At 39.3% G+C, this 22,136-nt stretch overlaps 1 protein-coding gene across 8 annotated transcripts in view; it reads left to right on the top strand.

Annotated features, from left to right (window-relative positions):
* The window catches only part of LOC109433834 (sodium/glucose cotransporter 1), an 86,891-nt gene that overhangs the window by 26,703 nt on the left and 38,052 nt on the right, over positions 1 to 22,136 (top strand). For 3 of the 8 annotated variants that reach the window (XM_074321432.1, XM_074321430.1, XM_074321428.1), the window contains exons 3-9: positions 2,134 to 2,226; positions 3,156 to 3,227; positions 7,493 to 7,597; positions 9,122 to 9,181; positions 14,355 to 14,459; positions 16,037 to 16,142; positions 17,108 to 17,188. In XM_074321432.1, coding sequence (XP_074177533.1) covers positions 2,134 to 2,226; positions 3,156 to 3,227; positions 7,493 to 7,597; positions 9,122 to 9,181; positions 14,355 to 14,459; positions 16,037 to 16,142; positions 17,108 to 17,188 — 622 coding nt within the window. The remainder of the gene's footprint in view (positions 1 to 2,133; positions 2,227 to 3,155; positions 3,228 to 7,492; positions 7,598 to 9,121; positions 9,182 to 14,354; positions 14,460 to 16,036; positions 16,143 to 17,107; positions 17,189 to 22,136) is intronic. The other 5 variants (XM_019710356.2, XM_074321433.1, XM_074321429.1 and 2 more) reach the window with 4 other exon arrangements.

The raw sequence follows: 22,136 nt of genomic DNA, 5'->3' as shown, positions 1-22,136 counted from the left end.
TGGGGTGCCTCACCAGGTCACAAGCAGGACCTTACTGTGCAAAATTTGGCCCTTCGAAGTACGACCATTGGACACTCTTGTGAGGGCTTACGAGTCATATTATGCTACTAGTGGGCAGATAGAGTAATTGAGACATATCCACCCTATTGAGAGAATTCTTTACCAGAAGAGAAAATAGAGGCCCCTTATTCCAAAGGTAAAGGAGAAATCTGAGGTATTTCTCCAAATCATTCTAACAAATTATTTTTTTAAAATTGACCTCAATTATGAAAAACGTCCTTCCAGGTGGCCTAGGCAGGAGCTCTGAGTAGTACTTGTTTTGGGATCCTGCTCTCAGTTGCTGTTACTGAATTAGGAAGCCCCACCCCAGCTTTCTTCCCAGACCAGTTGGGGCCTAGGTCTGGCCAAGGTCAGAGGACTAGTAAGCCATCTGGTCACTTCCAAGGGAAACCTGCTGTTCCTTCTGTTCTTCTTGGAGCCATAAAACATCCATGGTTATCCAGAATGTTTTGATCTTTTTCCATCTTTGAACTGTTATCTTCCTTTGATTATTTTTATAAATCATATATTGTTTTTAATTATGAAAGTATAACATGCTTATTGTAAGAAGCGAAAAGATGTATAAATATCTGAAGAATCTGCTGATCTTCTTCCCCATCCATTCCCATCTCTCTGAGATAACCATGGGATATCTCATCAGATAACCGTGTATCCTTCCTTCCTTTTCTCAGTGCTTATGCAAATATATGGACACATATGTCGAGTTTTTGTGTTTTGTCTTTACAAAAAATGTGATCATACCATATATTATTCTTCAGCTTGCTTTTTTTTCACTTACTGTATGATGGACAGAGGCGTACAGGTCAATAGATACAGATCTAGCTCATGTTTTTATTAGCTGCATAATATTCATCCAAATGCGCGTGCTGTTCAGCTCTTCCCAACTTATTGACACTTAGATTGTTGCCCAGTTGGTTTTTCTTTCCTTTTCTCTTAATGTGTTGGTGCTTTTAATCTGTGTAGCATGGATTCCTAAATTGGAGTTGCTGGGTCAGAAGGGTATGTTTACTTGAAATTTTAGTAGATTTTATTAAATGGCAAGTCACAAAGATTGTTGAGATTTAACATTTCTCACAAGTAGTACATGAGTGTGACCTTTTCCCCAAGCCCTCTCCAGCCTTGCTCATTACTGCTACTTGTTGGGTTTTGTGTTTGCTTTTTTGCCAGTCTGATAGGTGAATAGTGGTATCTCGTTGTAGCTTTGATTTGCATTTCCTAGACTCCTTGTGAAGTTGAGCATCTTTTCACGAGTTTACTGTCCATTGATTCTCCTCTTCTGTGACTAATCAGTGTATTTGCCCATTTTTGAATTGGATTGTTTGACTTTGTTGTTACCAACCTGTCTGTCATTTGAATTGCTGATACATTTTTTCCAAACTATCATTTGTCTAGGCCAGTGCTTCTCAACCTAAACACTGCTGACATTTGAGACCAGATAATTCCTTGTTGTAGGGGTCTGTGCTTTGTGTTGCAGGATGTTTAGAAATATCCCTCGCCCCTGGTAATTCACAACGAAAAATGTCTCCAGACATTGCCACATATCCCCTGGACAGATGGGGCAAAAAATCACCGCTGGTTGAGAACTACTGGCCTAGACTCTGGTAGTGGTGTCTTTTTGTCATTTGAATTTTTCTTCACTTTGAAGAAATCAACTATCCCTCTTTTTTTTTCACGTCTTCTAGATTTCCTGCCTTGCTTAGGAAAAATTTCCCCCACTCCAAGTTTATACAAATATTGTTCTAAATTTTCTTGTAATATTTTATGAATATTTAAGAATATGTAACTCTCTAGAACATCTGGAATTTGCTTTTATATATGATGTGGTAGAGGAGTCTAGCTTCATTTTGTTCCAGTTATTAAACCAACCACCCTTTCTCACTGAACCAAATTGCCCACATTGGCACAGATGGGACCCTTTTCTGAAGGCAGTCATCAGCTTCTGTCTGCAGAGCACCCACAGGGAACTGGGAAATCAGTCTGTGTTGCCTGTGCCTTGGATCTTACACTGTGTTAAAGGGGAAAAACTTATACCTTTTATTATTTGTTTTATTTTTTTTATCAATCTCCACCCAGAGATTTGAGAAGGTGTTGAATGCATCTTCCACCCTACCAACCTGGCTGCCACTGTTGTATTATTCCAGAAAGAGAGCAGGGAAGAGAAGAGAGGTAGGGACATGTGTGTAAGTCACCTTCTTCCCAGCATCTCTTCTTCTTGTCTGGTTCTTTCTTCAATGAAAAGAGGATGATTTTATTCATCTTAGAACATTTTGTAAATTTGTTTTAAAAGTTTTAATGCACCTCTTCCTACATACCACTGGTAACTTCCTTAGGAAAGGTCAACTCTGCACATAGTAGGTTCTTGATAAATATTTAGTGAAAGGATACAATGAGACTAACTTAATGTGTCTGACGTAGAGTCGTTTCTTTGGTTTAAGGCTTTATGATATAAGGGGACCCCCATGATAATGCAGATACCTCAGATGTTGATAATAAGTTCACTCTTCCCACAGAAATACATTTCTGTCAATCAGCTGTTATCCTTAGGTTGTGCTAGTCCCAGGCAACCCAGGAAATCCCCAGGATTGTCTTTTATCCACACTGGGGGCTAGGAATCAGAGCTAGGGACCCTGTGTAGACAGGACACCACTGGAAAGACACCATAATAATGGCAGCATGACTGCTGTCCTGAAAGAAGCCAAGCACATGTTCAAATTTGCCCTTCCTGATTGATCCATTCATTCACTAAACCACTTACCTCCCAGACTCTGCCAGAAACCATGGCACTGGTTAACATTTGGGGGAAAAATAAAACTGTTATTTTCACAAGAGTGTACAGAAGTGGACATTCCCATGCAATGTCAGAGCTGGAAGAGACTGGTCTCCAGCAAGGCAGACAAGAGCCCTCGTCTAATTCAGGGGGTAGAGGCTTCTATTCCCAAAAAGAAAGAAGGGGGGAATGGATTTGGCATCTCTGCTAAAGAGATTTACCCCATAAGTGAGTCGTTTGAGAGACCTTTGTCACTGAAGCAGCTTGATTTCTTGTGTTCCATTGTTTCTTATTTGTTTGTTTTTGTTTTGCTTTGGCTTTTTTTAAGACTATACTGTCAAGAAGTCGTGGGACTGTAGAAGAGTTCTACCTGGCTGGCCGAAATCTAGCATGGTGGCAGGTGAGTGAGCCTTTCATGTGGCAACCCACTTTGGCATTTAACTTGTTTCATTGTGTTAATTTAGATGTCTCGTACCCAAAATAATTAGAAGTTTTTCAATCAGGAAAGCCATTTCGTTGGTAGTTCCTTTAACTCTTAAGTAATTTCTTACCTAAATGTTTCCATGTACCTCAGTTTAGTTCAGTAGTCGTTTATTACGTGCCTAGTATGTACAAGGCATTGTTCTGGGTCCCAGGACGTAGATAGGAAATAGACAGTTCTGCCCTCTGGAAGCGCACAATCTAGAATGGGAGTTAGACGTGCATCCAATGAATTAGAGTACATCACAGAGCAGGACAATAGGTCTAATAGGAGGCACGTGGGCCAGGTATGGATGAAAGGTAAACTCAGGCTTACTGGGTGGAGGTGGTACGTGATGCAAGACAGGAAAGGTCTTACAGAGGTGAGGTTGTTTGAGCAGGTTTTGGAGGTGGAGTAGGTGTTTGCCAGTAGAGTGTGTGGTCGTTTCAGGCAGAGGGAGCAGTGTAACCAAAGCATGGAGGTGTGGAACAGCGTGATGCTGGAGGGAGGGACACAGAGACTAAGGGCTGGAAACATAACTCGTGGTTGTTGTATTAAATAATTTATTCATTATACAAAGCGATTCCACCTGAGAGCAGTGCCCTGAAACCCCCACAGCAGCAGAGGCAGCTGCCTGTCCACGGCCACGTACCCATGGTGGGGTTGGGGGGTTGCCTCAGGAAGGAGGAGGATGTGGGAACCTGGCAGGGCTCTACGTCTGAGGCCCCAAGCTAAGCCTGAGCCAGGGCTGCTTTGTAACTTATTATGTAAAAACATACATATATTCCTGCACAGGAATATAAGGTACACTGAGAGAATTGTACAAGTAGCAGGCCCTTACTCACAAATAGTCTTTGTCATCAAATGTTAACCAGTCTATGGCAAGGATTCAGTCCTTCACACTGGGGGAACGTTTTATAGAAAGAAGTCTCATCTTGGGAGGAGAAGGTGCCTTTATTCAAAGGGAAGAGGAAGGCACATTCATTAACTCTGATGGATCAAACAACCTAACAGAAATGGCTTTGCCTCGGTTAGCTGAGAGATTTGGGGACAAACATTTCCCTGGTGTTAACACTGAATTATGCTTAAATCTTCTTTTTTTGTAAACCTGGTTTAGAAAGAGATTGAATGTGGCAAAGAAATGTTTGCAATGGGCCTCCTACCTTAGCTTCTTTTTCATAAGAAGATTCTAGCAACACAATCTCTCCCTGGGAGTGAGGCCCCCAGTCTTTTTCCTGAGCCACTCTTAGGCCTTAAAGTTCTGTATTCTGTACCCAGAAAAATAGCCATCTGCTGCCCATGTTATCTTGTATTACTGTGACACTTGTAATGGTTTTCAGATGACAGTAACATGCTTTGGCCTCCCAATGTTTATATATGTTATGATTTATTAATTTCTTTTTTCATTATTAGGGTTATTGCTTAATGAACAAAATATATTATGGTATTATTAAAGGAAATTGAGATAAAATAATAATTTTGCCACTCCAGCGCTTTTTGTTAATCAGCAGATATCTGATGGATATCAATTGCTCTTGTCAGGGTCCTCTACATGGCTCCCTTCCCCCATTCCTCTCTTCCTCCCTCCCTCCCTCCCTTCCCTCCCTCCCTCCCTTCCCTCCTTCCTACCCTTCCTTCCTTCCCTCCCTCCCCACCTCCCTCCCTTCCTTCCTTCCTGTTATTCTTGTAGTCAGTGCTCGGTCCACATCTTACCTGGCCTGACGTTGATGAAACTCTGACACTCTCAGTCCTCCCTCCCTCCCCGTTTTGTCACCTGGCTCCTTTCCTGCCGCATCACCAGTCACTCATTTGTGTCTCCCTGGCTTCTCAATGCTAGCGTTCCCCAGGGCCAGGGCCTGACCTCTCTCCAACTACACTCACACGCTTGGCAACCTCCTCTAGTCTCATGGCTTTGAATATCAATTACATGCTAACACATCCCGGTCTCTCCCTTGAGCTTCAGCCTTGTGTGTCCCACTGCCTGTGTGACACATGCACTCGAGAGGTGTATCAGGTGTCTCACACTGAACAACTCCAGAAGGAACTCTGGACTTCCCTCTGCACATCTGCCCCTCCTACTCTCGTCCCTGTGTCCTGAATAGCAGCTTCACCCTAAGTGCTCAGGTTGACAAGCATGGAGTCATGTTAGACTTTATTCTCTCTTACACCAGTCCATCAGGGGGAAAATGTATTTGAAATCTGACTCCTTGATCAGCTCTGCCTCTAGGTTCATGCTGCCATTGTCTCTCCCCTAGATTAATTATAACAGCCTCTTTTCTGGGCTCCTTCCTTCCATCTTTGCTCCTCATATCTATTCTCAACAAAGCAGCTAATGGGAGCCTGTTAAAACTTGAGTTGGACCATGTCACTTTTATGTTTAAAATCCTCTGGGAGCTCCCATGTCACCCAGAATGAAAGCCCAGCTGTTAAATGGCCTGCGTTAGGCCACAGATCATCTACAGCTCCTTACCTCTCTGGCCTTGCCCTTCAGGACCCATCTCCAGTTCTAGCCAATGTCCTTAAACAGGCAGCTGTGCTCCTGCCTCAGGGCCTTTGCTCCTGCTGCTCCAGCTGCCTGCGGGCTCTCCCCAGAGAGCCCAGGGCTTGCTCCCTCGCCTCTTCTGGTGTTCCTCAGATCTCCTCTTAGTCTACTCCAACTGCCCAAGTGCTTAGCACTTCCTGTTAACTTTCCCACCTTTCTTTTTTTCTGCAGTACTTATCATTGTTTATTATGCTAGAAAATAACCCCCTATTCATTTTGTTTATTCTCTTCTTCTCAAAAGGATGTTAGCTTCATGAGGGCAGGGATTTTTATCTGTTTCACTCACTAATGTAGCCCTAATACCCAGAACAGTGCCTGGGCCATAGGTGGCAATCGACATTTATATAGTTATTGAATTAATGAATGGTGACTTTTTGACCTATCTTTTCATTTAATAATGTACTAGTGTCTTCCCTGGGTCTATATAAACTTGGGTAGGTAGATATAAATATTTTATATTTATGTGTAATTGTATAATATTATATGTATATTCCACCATTGATGTGCCATATTATTGGGCAGTTTAGGTTGTATGTAATTTTTCACTATTATGATAAATGCAGTGAACATTCCTAACAGTAATAGCAATACATTCCCAATAGTATCATTATTTGAGTACTTATTATGAGCCTCTTCTAAGATTTTTTTTGCCTTATATTTGTTGTTGCTAAGATGTTTGATGCCCATGTGTTCTCAACTATGTCTTATTAGAGCCTTTTACCTTTTATAGTTATGACAACAAAACCTTTTTGTCTTGCTTAGTGCTTTTGGTCTTAAATGCTATTTTATCTTAAGTTAATGTTGTCAGTGCTGTTTTTTTGTTTGCTTTTTTGTTTGTCTTTACCTAAAAGGCTTTGTTATTTTCTTGGTGATTTGGTTTTAAATGTATCTCGTGTCAACAGCATAATAGTTGGATTTTTGTTTGGAATTGAATGGCTGTCTCTTTTTAATTAAAAAGCTAATATTGGTTTAGGAGGGATTTTGTTCATTTTGAATGCCTCTGGGATTTTTTATTTTGAAAGCCACAGATGCTGGTTGTAAAAAAAATAAAAAGTTACAGTCCAAGTGTAGAACTTGAAATTTTCTCCCCATTCCATCTCTATACCCATAATTCCACTTCCCAGAAGTATTCTGTTTTATATATGCTGCCAGCATCACTCCTGTATATAAACATATATGTGCACAAGTGTGATGTGCACACATAAAATTTTAATGAGGTATTATACATATTGTTTACCATATCTTTATTACTTAATAGATTTTCTTTATTCTTTATTTATGCTATATTGTACTTCATTGTACCTTAGTATTTTAACCAGTGTCTTATAGACAACCAGAGTGTTAATATTTTAAAATTATTTCTAAATACTATGGAAGTTCACTCCTGCTAGTATTTTTGCATTAGGAAATTGCAAGTAAATCAGTGGAGCTTGTGGAGGGTGGCAACATGAGAATGGCTATTCTACCTTTTTCACATTCTCCGTCTTCCCTTGGCTTCTAATTTATGGTTAGGTTTTATGTAGAAGAGACATGAATGGAAATTTTTCCCAGGGAATAATCCCTTTTGAGAAACTATAAAATTCAGTTTGAGTTTACATTTGTGAAAATTAATTCTTGGACTTGGACTAAATGTTCTGATATAGAATCATCTTTTGATTATCAGATAGGTACTTCTCTTTTTGCTTCAAATATTGGCACTGGCCACTTAATGGGCCTGGCTGGAACAGCAGTGACTTCAGGAATTGCTGTTGGGGCCTTCGAGTGGAATGTAAGTAATACCTTTGTAACAACTAACCTCCACCTTTATCATTGTCCAAATAAAATTCATAACCATAAAACTTGCTTTCAACCTTGACTTCTTGAGAAGTCATGGAAGAAAGGAACCGAGTCTTTGATTTCTCAAAAAAATTGTGCTAGTTTTCCTTCTTCTAAGTAAATTAATTTTATATTTTAAGGACCATAGGACTACAGTAAGCATAGAACTGTTAGGAGACTAGTCAGGTATGTAAAAGGTCACACCATGTTCCCCCGAAAATAAGACCTAGCTGCACCATGAGTTCTAATGCGTCTTTTGGAGAAAAAAATTAATACAAGACCTGGTCTTATTTTAATATAATATAAGACCAGATCTTATAATACAATATAATACCCAGTCTTATATAATATAAGACCAGGTATAATATAATATAATATAATATAATATAATATAATATAATATATAATATAGGGTCTTATATATAGTATTTATACATACACACATATACATACAGATATAAACATATATCTGTATATATCTGTTATATATATCTGTTATATAAATATATCATATATCTGTTATATATATCTGTAACATATCTGTTATATATAAACATATATATGTTTATATCTGTATGTAATATGTGTGTATATACATGTATGCATATATATATATATTTATATGTATATATTTGCAGTGTATATTGAGAATGGGCTTACCTGAGCTGAGCTCATTAAGATATTCAACTAGCTACTACAACAGTCCTAATTGATGTCCTAGGAATACCAAGTTTCCACTATAAAACTTATAAAATGGGTTATTTATTTAATCAGTGGTATATATTTATTATAGGATTTGTTCATCTAAATTATAAGTTTTATGTTAATTAACCTATCTCTATATAAATCATCTGGCCTTTTTTTGGGGGGGTTGGATAAATCAGAAAGCTCCCTACATTCTGAGTCTCATCTTTCCCCCTATAGACTACAAAAATAAAGAATACTTTTAGCAGAGTCAATTCCAAACCTAATACGAAGCCCTTGTCTTTACCACCATTTCCTCTCAGAATTTACTAGCATCTCCTTCATATATTCAACTCACCTTACCCCTTCTTTGTAAATAAAGCCAGAGCCAATTTTTCACTCAATTTCAATAACTTGTTTGAAATTTTTATATAGTTTCTCTCCCATTTATCTGGTTTCTGATTTTTCTTTCCTTTTTTTAAACTATCTTTCATATTTAATTATAAGCCACCTTCAGTCCTATCTGGAAGTGAACAAACAATAAATTAAAAATAAATACCTTGAAAACTGTCTCAGTTAACCCACCACAATTAAGAATGTACCTCATTATAGGTAAAGATCAAGTATCTGTCAGTTAAGTTTATTGTACTGGAAGGTGGATGCTTGGGCTGTTATTTGTAAGGTTCCCAATAGTGATACCTCAGTTAGGCTCAAAACAGATAGTAACTGAGCTTGCATCTCATTCAGGAGCATGACCTAGATGGAACTGTGATGTAATTGTTCTTGGTTTCAGGCTCCATTTCTGCTCTGTGTTCTTGGTTGGATATTTTCTCCTATTTACATTAAGGCTGGGGTGAGTGTCCATTATCATTTACTCTATTCTCTACGATACTTTTTCTTACAAGTATTACATTTGTCCATAAAAACATCCTGGAAGATAAGTTCAACTTCTCAGCCTTTTGATCCTTGTACTGACTTCCCTAAATCCTGAGATTAACATTAATCTACCTTGGGTAAACAGACACCAGTAACTGCCTGCTGTTTCACTGTGGACCTTACTCAAGAGTTTGTCTCTTAAGGCTATTTTAGAAAACATTTTAAAACTTTATTTAAAAATAAGACCTAAATAAATGAAGAGAACAACAATGTTAATGATTGGAAGACAATATACTAAAGGTGTTAGTTCTCTCCAAATTGGTCTGTGAATGGAATGAAATCCCAAACAAAATCCAAACAGGATTTTTGAGGAACTGCCAATCTGTTCCTCAGGAGACAAAGACATGTCAGTGACATGAGAGAGGAGAACAAAGAGACCATCCATGCTGCTCACTGCAGGGATATGTGGAGTGACATCATCAACGTGGCAAAATAAGAGCTTCCTACTGACTTCCCCCAAAGAACACAGCAAGTTAGACTATCACCCACAGATGAGAGGGCCTTTGTGGAAGTGGAGAAGTTCTAGTGCTCTGCTAGAGAAAAAAAAATGAGTTTCGCCTGTGTCGTCTCTCCCCCAAGGTGGCACAGCTTAGTACCAAGAGACCTTCTCAGCCTAAGATTTCTCCCATGGCAAAAAGTGAGAGCATGGAGTAAGTGCCTGGCTACTGCCATTGTTCAGAGTGCTGCCAAAAAGATGTGTTTTTCTACCCCATTCAGAATACTGATGTTTGCTCTATGACTAGGGGGCAGGAAGTGGCTGAGAGAATAGCAACCAGGGCGCTCAGATGGCGTCGAAGGAATATGGATCCTTCTAATTGCTCTGCAGACTATTAGAAAGTCTGCCAATGACCCACTGGGAACTTCTCACCTGCAGATCCCCCCAGCTGGTCCATAGGCACCCCGACATTCTGCACGCCTCACCCACATACACTTCCACCCTGATGGTGGCAAGAAGGAGCCTTTGCAGAAAGGTAGTGAGCATGCACAGAAAGCCAGCTTGACTCTGTGGGATTGGGAGAAAGCACACAAATTTGAACACCCTTGGGAAAGCAAGCAAACAGGAGGCTGGCAGCACTCAGCCTGGCTTTGCAGTATCAAGAGAAAACATATTATCTTTAGAATTGCCCCACATGAGGGAACAAGAAGTGTGGAGCAGGTTTATCCATAGAAAAGGTCTGAGAAAGCCTCAGAATCCCTAGTAGGGCTGATGGGAAGGTATTTCTCTTCAAAAGCCAGTCGGTAAAGACTAGACATGACTGCTTCCTCAAATGCAAAGGCAGCAATGCAAGATTTCAAGGAACGTGAAAAATCAAGGAAACATGACACCACCAAAGGAACACAATAATTTTCCAGTAACTGACCCCAAAAAATGGACATCTGAGATATACCTGATAAAGAATTCAAAATAGTTGTTTGAAGGAAGCTCAGTGAGCTACAAGGAAACACAGAAAGGCAATTCAACAAAATAAGGAAAACAAGAAGTTTAACAGAGAGAAATCATAAAAATAACCAAACAGAAATTCTAAGGCTGAAGAATACAATGAATGAAATGAAAATGTAATAGAGAGCATTGACATCAGACTGAATCAAGCAGAAGAAAGAATCTGTGAAATAGAAGACAAGTCATTTGAAATTATCCAATCAGAAAAGAACAAAGAGAAAAGAATGAAAAGGAGTGAAGAAAGCCAATGTGAACCATGGGGTGGGTACCATTAAGAGAAACAATCTACATTATTATTGGAGTCCCAGATGAAGAGAGAGAGGATGGGGCAGAAAGCTTATTTAAATAAATAATGGCTGAGAACTTACTAAATCTTGGGAGAGATTTATATATCCAAGATCATGAAGTTCATAAGTCCCCCCCCCTGCCAAATTTCACCCAAAAACTATCTTCTCCAAGACACATTATAATAAACTGTCTAAAATCAAATACAAAGAGAAAAATTTTAAAGCAGTAAGAGAAAAAAATTCTTCATATACAGGGGAAGCCCCACAAGGCTATTAGTGGATTTCTCAGCAGAAGCCATGCAGGCCAGGAGACAGTGGGATGATTTACTCAAAGTGATGAAAGAAAAAAACTGCCAAACAAGAATACTTCACCTGGCAAAGTTGTCCTTCAGAAATAAAGGAGAAATACTTTCCCAAACAAACAAAAATTGAAGGACTTCATCACCACTATAGCTGCCTTACCAGAAATTCTGAAAGGAGTTCTTCAAGCTGAAATAAAAGGCTGCTAATTACTAACATGAAAATATACAACACACTGGTATAGGTAAGTATATAGTCAAATACAGAATATGCAAATACTGTAATACGGTAGTATGTTAATCACTTAACTCTAGCTTAAAGGTTAAATGACAAAACTTAAAAATAACTATAGTTACAATTATTTGTTAATGGATACATAATATAAAAAGAGATAAATTGTGACATCATAAACATAAAATGTTGGGAGGAGTAAAAAGGGTAGAATTTTTGTATGCAGAGTTATCAGCTTAAAATAGACTATTGTATCTATGAAATATTTTATGTAAGCCTCGCGATAACCACCGTAGTAAAAACCTACAGTCAATGGATGACTTCTCATCAGATACAATGGAGTCCAGAAAACATTAGAATGAGAGTCAAATGCCAAAACAAAGAGAAAACTCAACCAAAACTTCTATATCCAGCAAAAGCATTCTTCAAAAATGAAGGTAAAATATATACAAATATTGAATTATTATGTTGTATACCTGAAACTAATATAATATGTCAGTTACTTCAATTAAAAAAACTTACTGCAAAAAATTTTGAAGGTGATTAAGTAGATAAACGTTCCTTACCTAGGACCAAAAGTACAAACCATAAAGGAAGAAATTTATATAATCAGACTTAAAAATAAAATTTAAAGCTTTAACTCTTGGAAACATATTTTTAAGAAAATGAAAAGTCAAGATAAAGACTGAGAGGAAATATTTGTAGGATATATATACAATATAAAGACTTGTATCCAGAATACATTAATATGTATATATTTTTCTTTAAAAAATCCTCTAATAACACAATAACGTGAAGAAGGTTTGAATAGACATTTCACCAAAGAAAATATGTAAATGGCAAATAATCACATGAAAAGATGTTGACTATCATTGATCATTAGGTAAATGCTACTTAAAATAAGATACCGCTGCTCATTCACTAGAATGGCTAAGATTAAAAAGAATGACGTTAGCAAGAGTTGGAGTGGTTGTGGAGCAACTGGGACTCTCATACATTTCTCAAGGGAATGCAGAATGGTGCGGCCACATTGGAAAACAGCTTGGCAGTTTCTGAACAAATTACACCTTACGATCCAGCCATTCTATTCCTAGGTATAGATATTTACTTTCCCCAGAGAAATGAAAACACATGTCCACACACAAATTTGCACACAAAGGGTCATAGCAGTTCTATTCATAATAACCAAACCTAGAAAAAATCTAAATTGGAGTAGAATGGATAAACACCATGTGATGTGATACACTACTCAAAACTAAAGAGGAATTATGGAACCACGTGGCTAAATCTCAGAAACATCATGCCAAGTGAAAAAAGTGGGACATAAAAAAGTACATACTGCATGATTCCATTTATTTAAAACTCTAGAAAAGGCAAGTCTGTGGCAGCAGCTGATACTGGTTGTCTGGGAGCAGCGGTGAGATGAAGGCCTTGACTCTGCCTTAGGGGGCTTTGTGCGGGTATTGACAATGCTTTATGTCTTGAATGTGGTGGTGATTACACAACTGTATACATTTCCCAAACTCATAAAACTTTATACTTCAAGGGAGAGAATTTTACTGTATGCAAATAATGCCTCCTGAAGCGGTTAAAGTTTAAAATATTTGTGGAGAGGTCATTAAAAATGTGAGACTTATTTGCCGTGCACCCTAACACTTGCAATTGTGAAGCCATAATCCCAGGAAAATTACCTCAGATTGCGACTGCATTTTGAGATAAGGTCTTTAAAGAAATTAAAATGAGATTATTAGGGTGGGTCCTAATCCAGTGAGACCTTATAAGAAGAAGCCATTTGGACACAGACATGTACAGAGAAAAGAGGATATGAAGACATAGGGAGCAGACAGCCATGAACAAGCCAAGGAGAGAGGCCTGGAACAGATCCGTCCCTCAAGGCCCTCAGAAGGAGCCAACAAGGCTGACATCTTGAACTTCCAGCCTCCAGAACTGTGAGGCAATACACTCAGTCAGTCTGCCATACTTTTTTGTGGCAGCCCTAGCAGACTAACTCAAGTAGCAAGTGTAAAACAGCTTAGAGCCAGACTGAGACAGTGAGCCGTATATGACAATATATGATTACAAACCAAGTCAAAGATGAAAATAATAAAAGCTGTAGGCATTTAGGAGAGGGCATGTGGTCCCTGTCTTCACAAGCCCCCAGGGAAGTCTTCATAAAGCAGATGGGATTTGAGTTAGACATGAGTGAGGTAGGCGGACAAAGAGCATATGAGGCCATTTGGGACAGCATATGGGACAGTATTCATTTAACAGTTATTTATTCACCTCCCCTGAGCCAGGCACTGTGCTCGGGTCCGGGAATTGAATGAACAAAGAGGGCACACTCCCTGCCACTGGGGGACACACAGCCTGAGATGATGCAGGTAGAAATGAACAGGATTGTTTGAGACCCCAGCACGCACATGAGCAGCGTTGACACAGAGTCAAGTTCTGTCAATCTTGAGCACTTGTCATATTTGTAGTATGTGATAAAGCATTTGACTTTGCACTGTGATTATTTCACCAAAGTGATTAGTCATAATTAGACATTTTCAATTGCTGGATTTCCTTCTGCATTCTGAAGACGGCACAGGAAGCTAGATGCCAAGCTTCTTGAAGACCGTGGTAGTGCCTGTCCTTTCTTAGTTCTCTCATCGTAACAGGTGCCATATAATGCAAAGCCACAGGCAGCGACCTTGCACCCTGTCTTCCTGGGCCACTCCCACCGTCAGCTGCATCTCTGACAACCAGCACTGTGTGACCAAGGCCCATCCCTTTGGGTCTGCCTCCTCTGGCACTCTGTCTGACAGTGACTTCTCCTGTTGCTCATACAGGTGGTGACAATGCCAGAATATTTGAAGAAGAGGTTTGGTAGCTACCGGATTCAGTTCCTTCTCGCTCTTCTGTGTTTATTCCTCTATGTCTTCAATGATATCTCAGTAAGTTGTATAAAAGCCAGCCCGCGAAAGAAAACAATCAAAAATCAATAGGCCGGACTAGGCTGATTTATCCCTGCAGTTCACTCTAGGGCCCCATAAGTTACTTGTTAGCCTCTGCTATCTAAACCAGAGTAAAGAAAAAAGTAGCTTAATAATACTTTGCAAAAAATAAAAAGCGGAGGCATCTTCTCTGCCTCCCAAGCCTGGATTACAGGTCCTTCCTCTGTATTCCCAGAGAACCTTGTGTTTACTCATGTCATATCATAAGGTAATGTCACTCCCCTGCTTAAAACAATCCAGGAATTGTTTACACCACCCTTACAAGAAAACCTGAACCCCTTGTTAGGACCGGTAAGGACTGTCTTGTCCTAGCCCCTGCTTCTCTGGCCTTGTCCCCTATAGTCACTGTGCTTTAGCCACACTGCCTGCCTTATTGTTTCTCAAATCCAGCAAGCTTATTCCCACATAAAGCCCTTGACACCTGCTCTATACCGTGTCTGGTATGTTCTTCCCCCAGATTTTTCAAATATCACTTCCTTGGAAAGGCCTTCCACAGATGTGCCACTCAATCTCTACTCCATTACTGGCTTTTTATTTTCTTTGTAATACTTGTCACCATATGAGAGGAATTTATTTTTTTCCTTGCTTGTTAGCTGTCTTCTCCACTTTGGTGTAAACTTCTTGTGGCCCAGGACCTTGTCTGGCTTGTTTACTGCATTGTCCCCTGTGCTGAGAACATGTTTAGCACATAAGGCACTCAATAAATGTTTTTTTCTTGAATGATCGAATGAGTGTCACTTATCACATTGCATGGAAATTAACTGTTTAGGGCTCTGTCTCCTTCATTAATTATAAACTACTTAAAGATAGTGACTGAATTTTGGTAACCCTTGTGTCTTCTGAACCCCACTAAATATCTATCACATGATTAGTAAAAAACATGGATGGATGAATGTAGGGGGAATCTCTGCCTGTTGTATCCCTGGCTTTGGGGACCGAAATAACAAAGCAAGAAGTTAGCCCATTAAATGAAGGGCAGATGCTTCAAAATCACTCTCAACTAAGCCAGGGATCAAAAAATCCAGGCCAATCCTCCTAGTGTTCTGCTTTGTACAGTCCTTAAGCTAAGAATGGTTGTTACAATTCTAAAAGGTTGTGAGAAAACAGAGACCGTGTGTGGCCTGCAAAGCCTACAGTATTTACCATCTGGCCCTGTACAGAAAAAGCTTGCTAACTCTTAATAAACTGTTCCCTTTGCCTTTTCTCAATGGCAGAACTGCAGAACAGCTCACTCTCTGAGCACACTCCCCACTCTGAGGCTCCAGGGAGGAAGAGGCCCCATTGTATTAACTGGATTATTTGGGTCAATTCAAGCCCTAAAGGCGCTGACCTTGGCTGAACTTGTGGGGCACAAGCCTTATCGCCCAGCAGAACTTGGGTAACCCTCACCCGATGTCCACTAGTGATGGAGTGAATGTGCTCACCACAAATGGCTTCTAAGATCAGTGTTTTCATGGAATTGCTGTCGATTGAGCTGGAAACGAAAGTGCAGGCTGCTGTCTTTGTACTCATTTCAGCTGGAGATCAGCACTGGTGCCATGTTCATGAGAATGGTTTTGGGGTTGGATGTTTACCTGGCCACCATAGTCTTGCTGACAATTACTGGCATTTATACCATCACAGGTGAGGTTACTCCAGCCACCCAGGTATTTCTATTGACACAAAAACTCTACTTAGTGGAGTCCTTGCAGATATTAAGGCAGGAGCCTTCAGCTTTACCATTTTGTCTAAGTCTGTAGATCACATTCCTGAGGCCTGGGGGTGGAGAGAACAGTGAAAATAATCAAGACAGGGGTGCCTAAATGGAGTCCTACCCCTAGAAATCAGATCGGGCTGGTGGGGCCTTTCCAGAGGACAGCACACTGCCTGGTAAAAGAGTGGGAGCTCCGCACAAAGGGAAGGATGGGGAGGCAGCAACTTCAGACCATCCTGATCACCTAGTAACCTGGTCAGGTCATTAGATGGGATCTTCTGTGAAGGCAGCTCTGTCCTAGACAATCTCTGCCTGGATTTTGAAAGTGAGGGCTCTCGTATGTTTGTTTCCAGCCACAACACAAATCTTGGATGCTAGTGAGTGTTCCTGGCCATTCACCACAGTCTAGTGGAGAGAATCAGGGTTGGGAATGGAATGCACTCAACCGATGGTCCTCAGTGTTAAAGAGTGGGGAGTGGTTTTTCTTCCCAGGGGACATTTTTGGTTGTCACAACTGGGGAGTGCTACTGGCATCTAGCAGGTAGAGGCCAGGGATGCCACTGTTGCTTCCAAACAGATTTTAGGAAAACTACCAGGTTTTTTCCCCCTTAGAAAAACTATCAGGTTTTTATTTTTTAAAAATGGAAAGTAAAGGGAAATAGGAACACAGAAGGGTTGTATAAGAATCCAACAAAAGATTGTGACGGATATTAACGAGAGAACACAGGATTCCCGAGACTAAGCATAAGTAGTTAGAAGACCCACTGAATTTAAGGGAGAAAAGGTGTGAATGTGGAGATCTGGGAGGAAACAATATGTAGAGCAGGATGCTGAAGCACCTTTCAATGGAAAGACTCAAATGTGGCTTTTATTCTTCTTTCTCTGGCCCATTCAGGTGGTTTTGCAGCTGTGGTTTATACCAATGCCTTACATGCTGGCACTATGGTTCTAGGATCAGCCCTGCTGACGGGCTTTGGTAAGTAAAGCTTGAGAAGACTGGGCACTATGGGTGGGATCTTTGAATCTGATCGCTGCCTGGGGCCATTTCAGCACCTTCACCTCACAGATGAGGAGACTGAGGCCCTAAGAAGCCAAGAGCATTATCCAAGGTCATGCTGAAAACTGGGGAGGGAAGTTCTGCTCACTCGAGAAGAAAGGAATAGGAGTGGCAATGACAAGCTCTAGTGCTTTAGAACAGCAGTCAAGAGTGGTCCGCCACTCTCATCCCCCTTCTGTGCCTCTGTCCATGCTCTTCCTCTCCAGTTAGAAGTCACTCTCCTTTTCGTTCACTCAGTTAAATCCGTCTGTCACTGATTTAAATGGTCAATGGAAGATCATCCCCAAAGGTGTGATTCTTTGATTATTTCATCTGCACATCTTTCTTCTCTGGACTTTCATCACTGCCACATTGTTCATTGATTGTGTCACTGATTGTTCACTGATTGTATCACATGAATAAATCATGCACTGCCAGATCCAAAACTTCTTGAGAACCAGAACCATCCCTTATACGGTGTAGCTGGGGGTACATGGGAAGTTATTCATTCATCAAAAAAAAAAAAAAGAAAGAAGTGAAGTAAAGGGAAACTGGGCCATAGAAGGAAGATAAGAATCCAACCAATTATTAAATAATAAGAATGAAAATAATCGCTGATATGAATTGAGTATCAGGTACAATGTAGGCCTTTATCTGTGTTGCCTCTGTGATCCTCACAATCGCCTTGAGGCATAACTACTGTTGTCCCCATTTTATACATGAAGAAACTGCATCTCAGTTAAAGAACTTGCTTGCAGGACACACCAAGAGCAGGACTCAGAGCTGAGTCTCTTTAACACCAAAGCCCACTATGTGAACTCACATATTACAATACCTGTAATAGCAAGTACACTTAACCTTAAAAGAGACGTTTCCTTCCACTCGCTAGGAGTGTGACCTTAAAGGTTGGTGTTATACACTGCTCCATGGATAAGAGATGGGTCTTGGCTCAGGTATTGAAATGATATGTGAGTACAATTGAAGGATTACGGTTCCACGGAGCATGTTGTGAGCCCCATAGAATGAGAAAAGATGGACTCAAACAGAAACACACAATCTTCAGTCTTACCATTCAGTAAGCATTAGTGCGCCATGAAGTATACTTAATACGGTGTTGCTGGAACACAAAATATATGTCAGGCATGATCCAAGGAATTTTTAAATGAGCTGAGAAGCAGTGACTAATTTGAGTGACACAGCCATAAACTGTAAAACACATTGAGCCATTGTGTTTCATTGTGTGCTAATATTAAACATCAACATTTTTTAAACCTGCCAAGTCCACCCAAATAGTTGAAAATGACATCCAATTAAACTTTAGGGGCTGGTGAGATATTCCATTTAATGTTAGCAATTATATTTCTAAACACTTTTATAATCTTTACTATTATAGACTGAGTGTCTGTGTCCCCTCAAAATTTGTGTGTTGAAATCCTTACCCTCAATGTGATGGTTTAGAAGGCAGGGCCTTTGGGAGGCTCTGCCCCCATGAATGACATTAGTGCCCTTATAAAAAAGACCGTAGGGAGCTCCTTCATTCCTCTGCCATGTGAGTGCACAGTAGAAGACGGCCGTCTGTGAACCAGGAAGTGGTCCCTCACTGGACACCAATTGGACAGCACCTTGATCTTGGACTTCCCAGGCTCCAGAACTGTGGGAAGTAAATATTTGCTGTATATAAGTCACCTAATCTATGACATTTTATTATAGCAGCCCAAACAAACTAAGACATTTCCTGAGACATTTAATGAGATTTTTTTTTTATTTATTAGATTTATTGGGGTGACAATTGTTAGTAAAATTACATAGATTTCAGGTGTACAATTCTGTATTACATCATCTATAAATCCCATTGTGTGTTCATCACCCAGAATCAGTTCTCCTTCCATCACCATATATTCGATCCCCCTTACCCTCATCTCCCACCCCCCACCCCCCGCCCCCCTTACCCTCTGGCAACCACTAAACTATTGTCTGTGTCTATGAGTTTCTGTTTCTCATTTGTTTGTCTTGTTCTTTTGTTGTTTTTGGTTTATATACCACATATCAGTGAAATCACATGGTTCTCTGCTTTTTCTGTCTGACTTGTTTCGCTCAGCATTACTCTCTCAAGATCCATCCATGTTGTCACAAATGTTCCTATATCATCTTTTCTTACTGCCGAATAGTATTCCATTGTGTGTATATACCACAACTTCTTTATCCATTCATCTATCGAAGGACATTTTGGTTGTTTCCATGTCTTGGCCACCGTAAACAAAGCTGCAATGAACATTGGAGTACACGTGTCTTTATCTCTAAATGTTTTCAGATTTTTTTGGGTAGATACCCAGGAAAGGGATTGCTGGGTCATATGGCAATTCTATTCGTAATTCTTTGAGGAACCTCCACACTGCCTTCCATAACGGCTGCACCAGTCTGCATTCCCACCAACAGTGTATGAGGGTTCCTTTTTCTCCACAGCCTCTCCAACATTTGTTATTATTTGTCTTGTTGATGATAGCCATTCTGACTGGGGTGAGGTGATATCTCATTGTGGTTTTGATTTGCATTTCTCTGATGATTAGTGATGTTGAGCATTTTTTCATATGTCTATTTGCTTTTTGTATGTCCTTAATGAGATTTTTTAATTGGGACTTTCATGTTAGTTCTTTTGATAAGTAAACTATTATAAAGTAATGGCATAATTGTTTTCTTTTAAAAATATACAAGAACTTGTACATCGAAATGAATGTTATCCTTCCAATTAGTCACCATGGGAACCCAGGCACATGCACTTTTATTTGTAGGTAATATATACACAAGATAAACAACACAAAAGGTACACAGTGAAATCCTTGTTGCCCTCATTTTCTCAGTTCAACAGCACAGACAACCAGTGTTACAAGTTTTGTGACTATCCTTCCAGAGATAGTCTTTATATATACAAACATTTTAATCTATGAGACATACATTTTAATAGAATGAAAACAAAATTTTGTGCCTCTTTTTCCACCTCTGGTACTATATCATAAGCTGATTTCTATGTCAGTGAATAGAGATCTACTACATCGTTTTGTTGTTCTATTTGTAATAAACTTTTTATTGAAAAGTGCACAAAGTGGTGTGTAGCTAGGTGAAATATCACAAAGTGAACACATTCGTCTAACCAGCACCCAAGTCAAGAAGTTTTTTGTTTCCGTCCCTTCCAAACTTTATACATTTTGTTTCTTTTTCTTGCCTCATTACACTGGCCATAACCTTTAGTACAGTATTGAATAGAAGTAGAGACAGCAGACATTCTTGCTTCATTCCCAATCTTGGAGGGAAAACTTTGAATATTTCACCATTAAATAAAATACTTGCTGTCGATTTTTTGTAGATACTCTGTGTCATACTAACAAAGTCCCCTTCCATTCCTAGTTTGCTAAGATTGTTTATCATAAGCAAGTTTTGAATCATAGCAGGTGTTTCTTCCACATCTACTGAGATGATTATTTTTTGCGTTTATTCTGTTAACACAGTGAATTACATTGACTTGGTTTTGAATGTTAACTCAACCTTGCATTATTGGAATAAATACAGCTGTGTCAAGAGATATCCCAAATTCTTCTCCACACTAGCTAGAGAGTAGCCCCCCTTATCCGTGGTTTCACTTTCCATGGTTTCAGTTACCTGCAGTTAACTGCAGTCCAAAAATATTAAATGGAAAATTCCAGAAATAAAAAATTCATAAGTTTTAAATTGCACACCATTCTGAGTAGTGTGATAACATCCCACTTCATTCCACCTGGGATGTGAATCATCCCTTTGTCCAGTGAATCCCCACTGTATACACTACCCGCCAGTTAGTCATTTAGTAGCCGTCTCAGTTATCAGATCAACTGTCATGGTATTGCAGTGCTTGTATTCAAGTCACCCTTATTTTACTTAATAATGGCCCCAAAGCTCAAGAGCAGTGATGCTGGCAATTTAGATATACCAAGAGAAGCCATAAAGTGCTTTCTTTAAGTGAAAAGGTGAATGCATTACAATAAGATATTTTGAAAGAGAGACCACATTCACATAACTTTTATTATAGTATATTGTTACAATTGTTCTATTTTATTGTAGTTATTATTGTAAATCTCTTACTGTGCCTAATTTCTAAATTAAACTTTGTCATAGGTATTGTATGTATAGGACATATAGGATTTGGTACTATCAGCAATTTCAGGTATCCACAGGGGTCTTGGAATGTATCCCCCACTAATAAAGGGGAACTATTGTATTAATTTATATTCTCAACAATGTACGAGAATATATGTTTCCTAATCTCCCAGCTAACACTTAATATTTTAAGACTTTTAAAAAATATGCCCAATAGGTAAAGAAGAAAAAAGGTGTCTCATTTTTGTTTTAACTCAGTTTCCAGACACTGGTTAGGTTGAGCATATTTTCATATACTTAGTGGCCATCTGTATTTCCTCTTTTGTGAATTACCTGTTCATAGTCTTAGTATATTTCTTTCCAGTAGTTTTTCCTTGGCTAGTGATATATAAGAGTCCTTTTTACATGATGTAAATCTCTTCTTTTAGTCTAACAACACATTAACTTGACTTCGTTCACATGAATTTTAAATTTTGAGGTCAAATTTATCAACCTTCTGTTTCCTTTTTGTTTCTTGTTTAAGAATGTATTACCTAACTCAAGTTCATAGTGACGTCCTCCTGTTGTCTTCTAATAACTATAGTTTTGTATTTCACCTTTTTAAAAATGCACATGGAATTCATTTTTAGAAATACAGTTAAGTATCTAATTCACTTTATAGTCACACAGTGTCCTTGTTTTGACCAGTCTTGATTCCAAGTGATTCTGAACCCATTTCAAAAATTAAGTCTGTATCAAAGGAACATGGCTTAATTGCCAA

This window comes from Rhinolophus sinicus, linkage group LG16 (genome assembly GCF_036562045.2).
Source record: "Rhinolophus sinicus isolate RSC01 linkage group LG16, ASM3656204v1, whole genome shotgun sequence".
NCBI lineage: Eukaryota > Metazoa > Chordata > Mammalia > Chiroptera > Rhinolophidae > Rhinolophus > Rhinolophus sinicus.
This window is presented reverse-complemented; position numbering and strand designations above follow the sequence as displayed.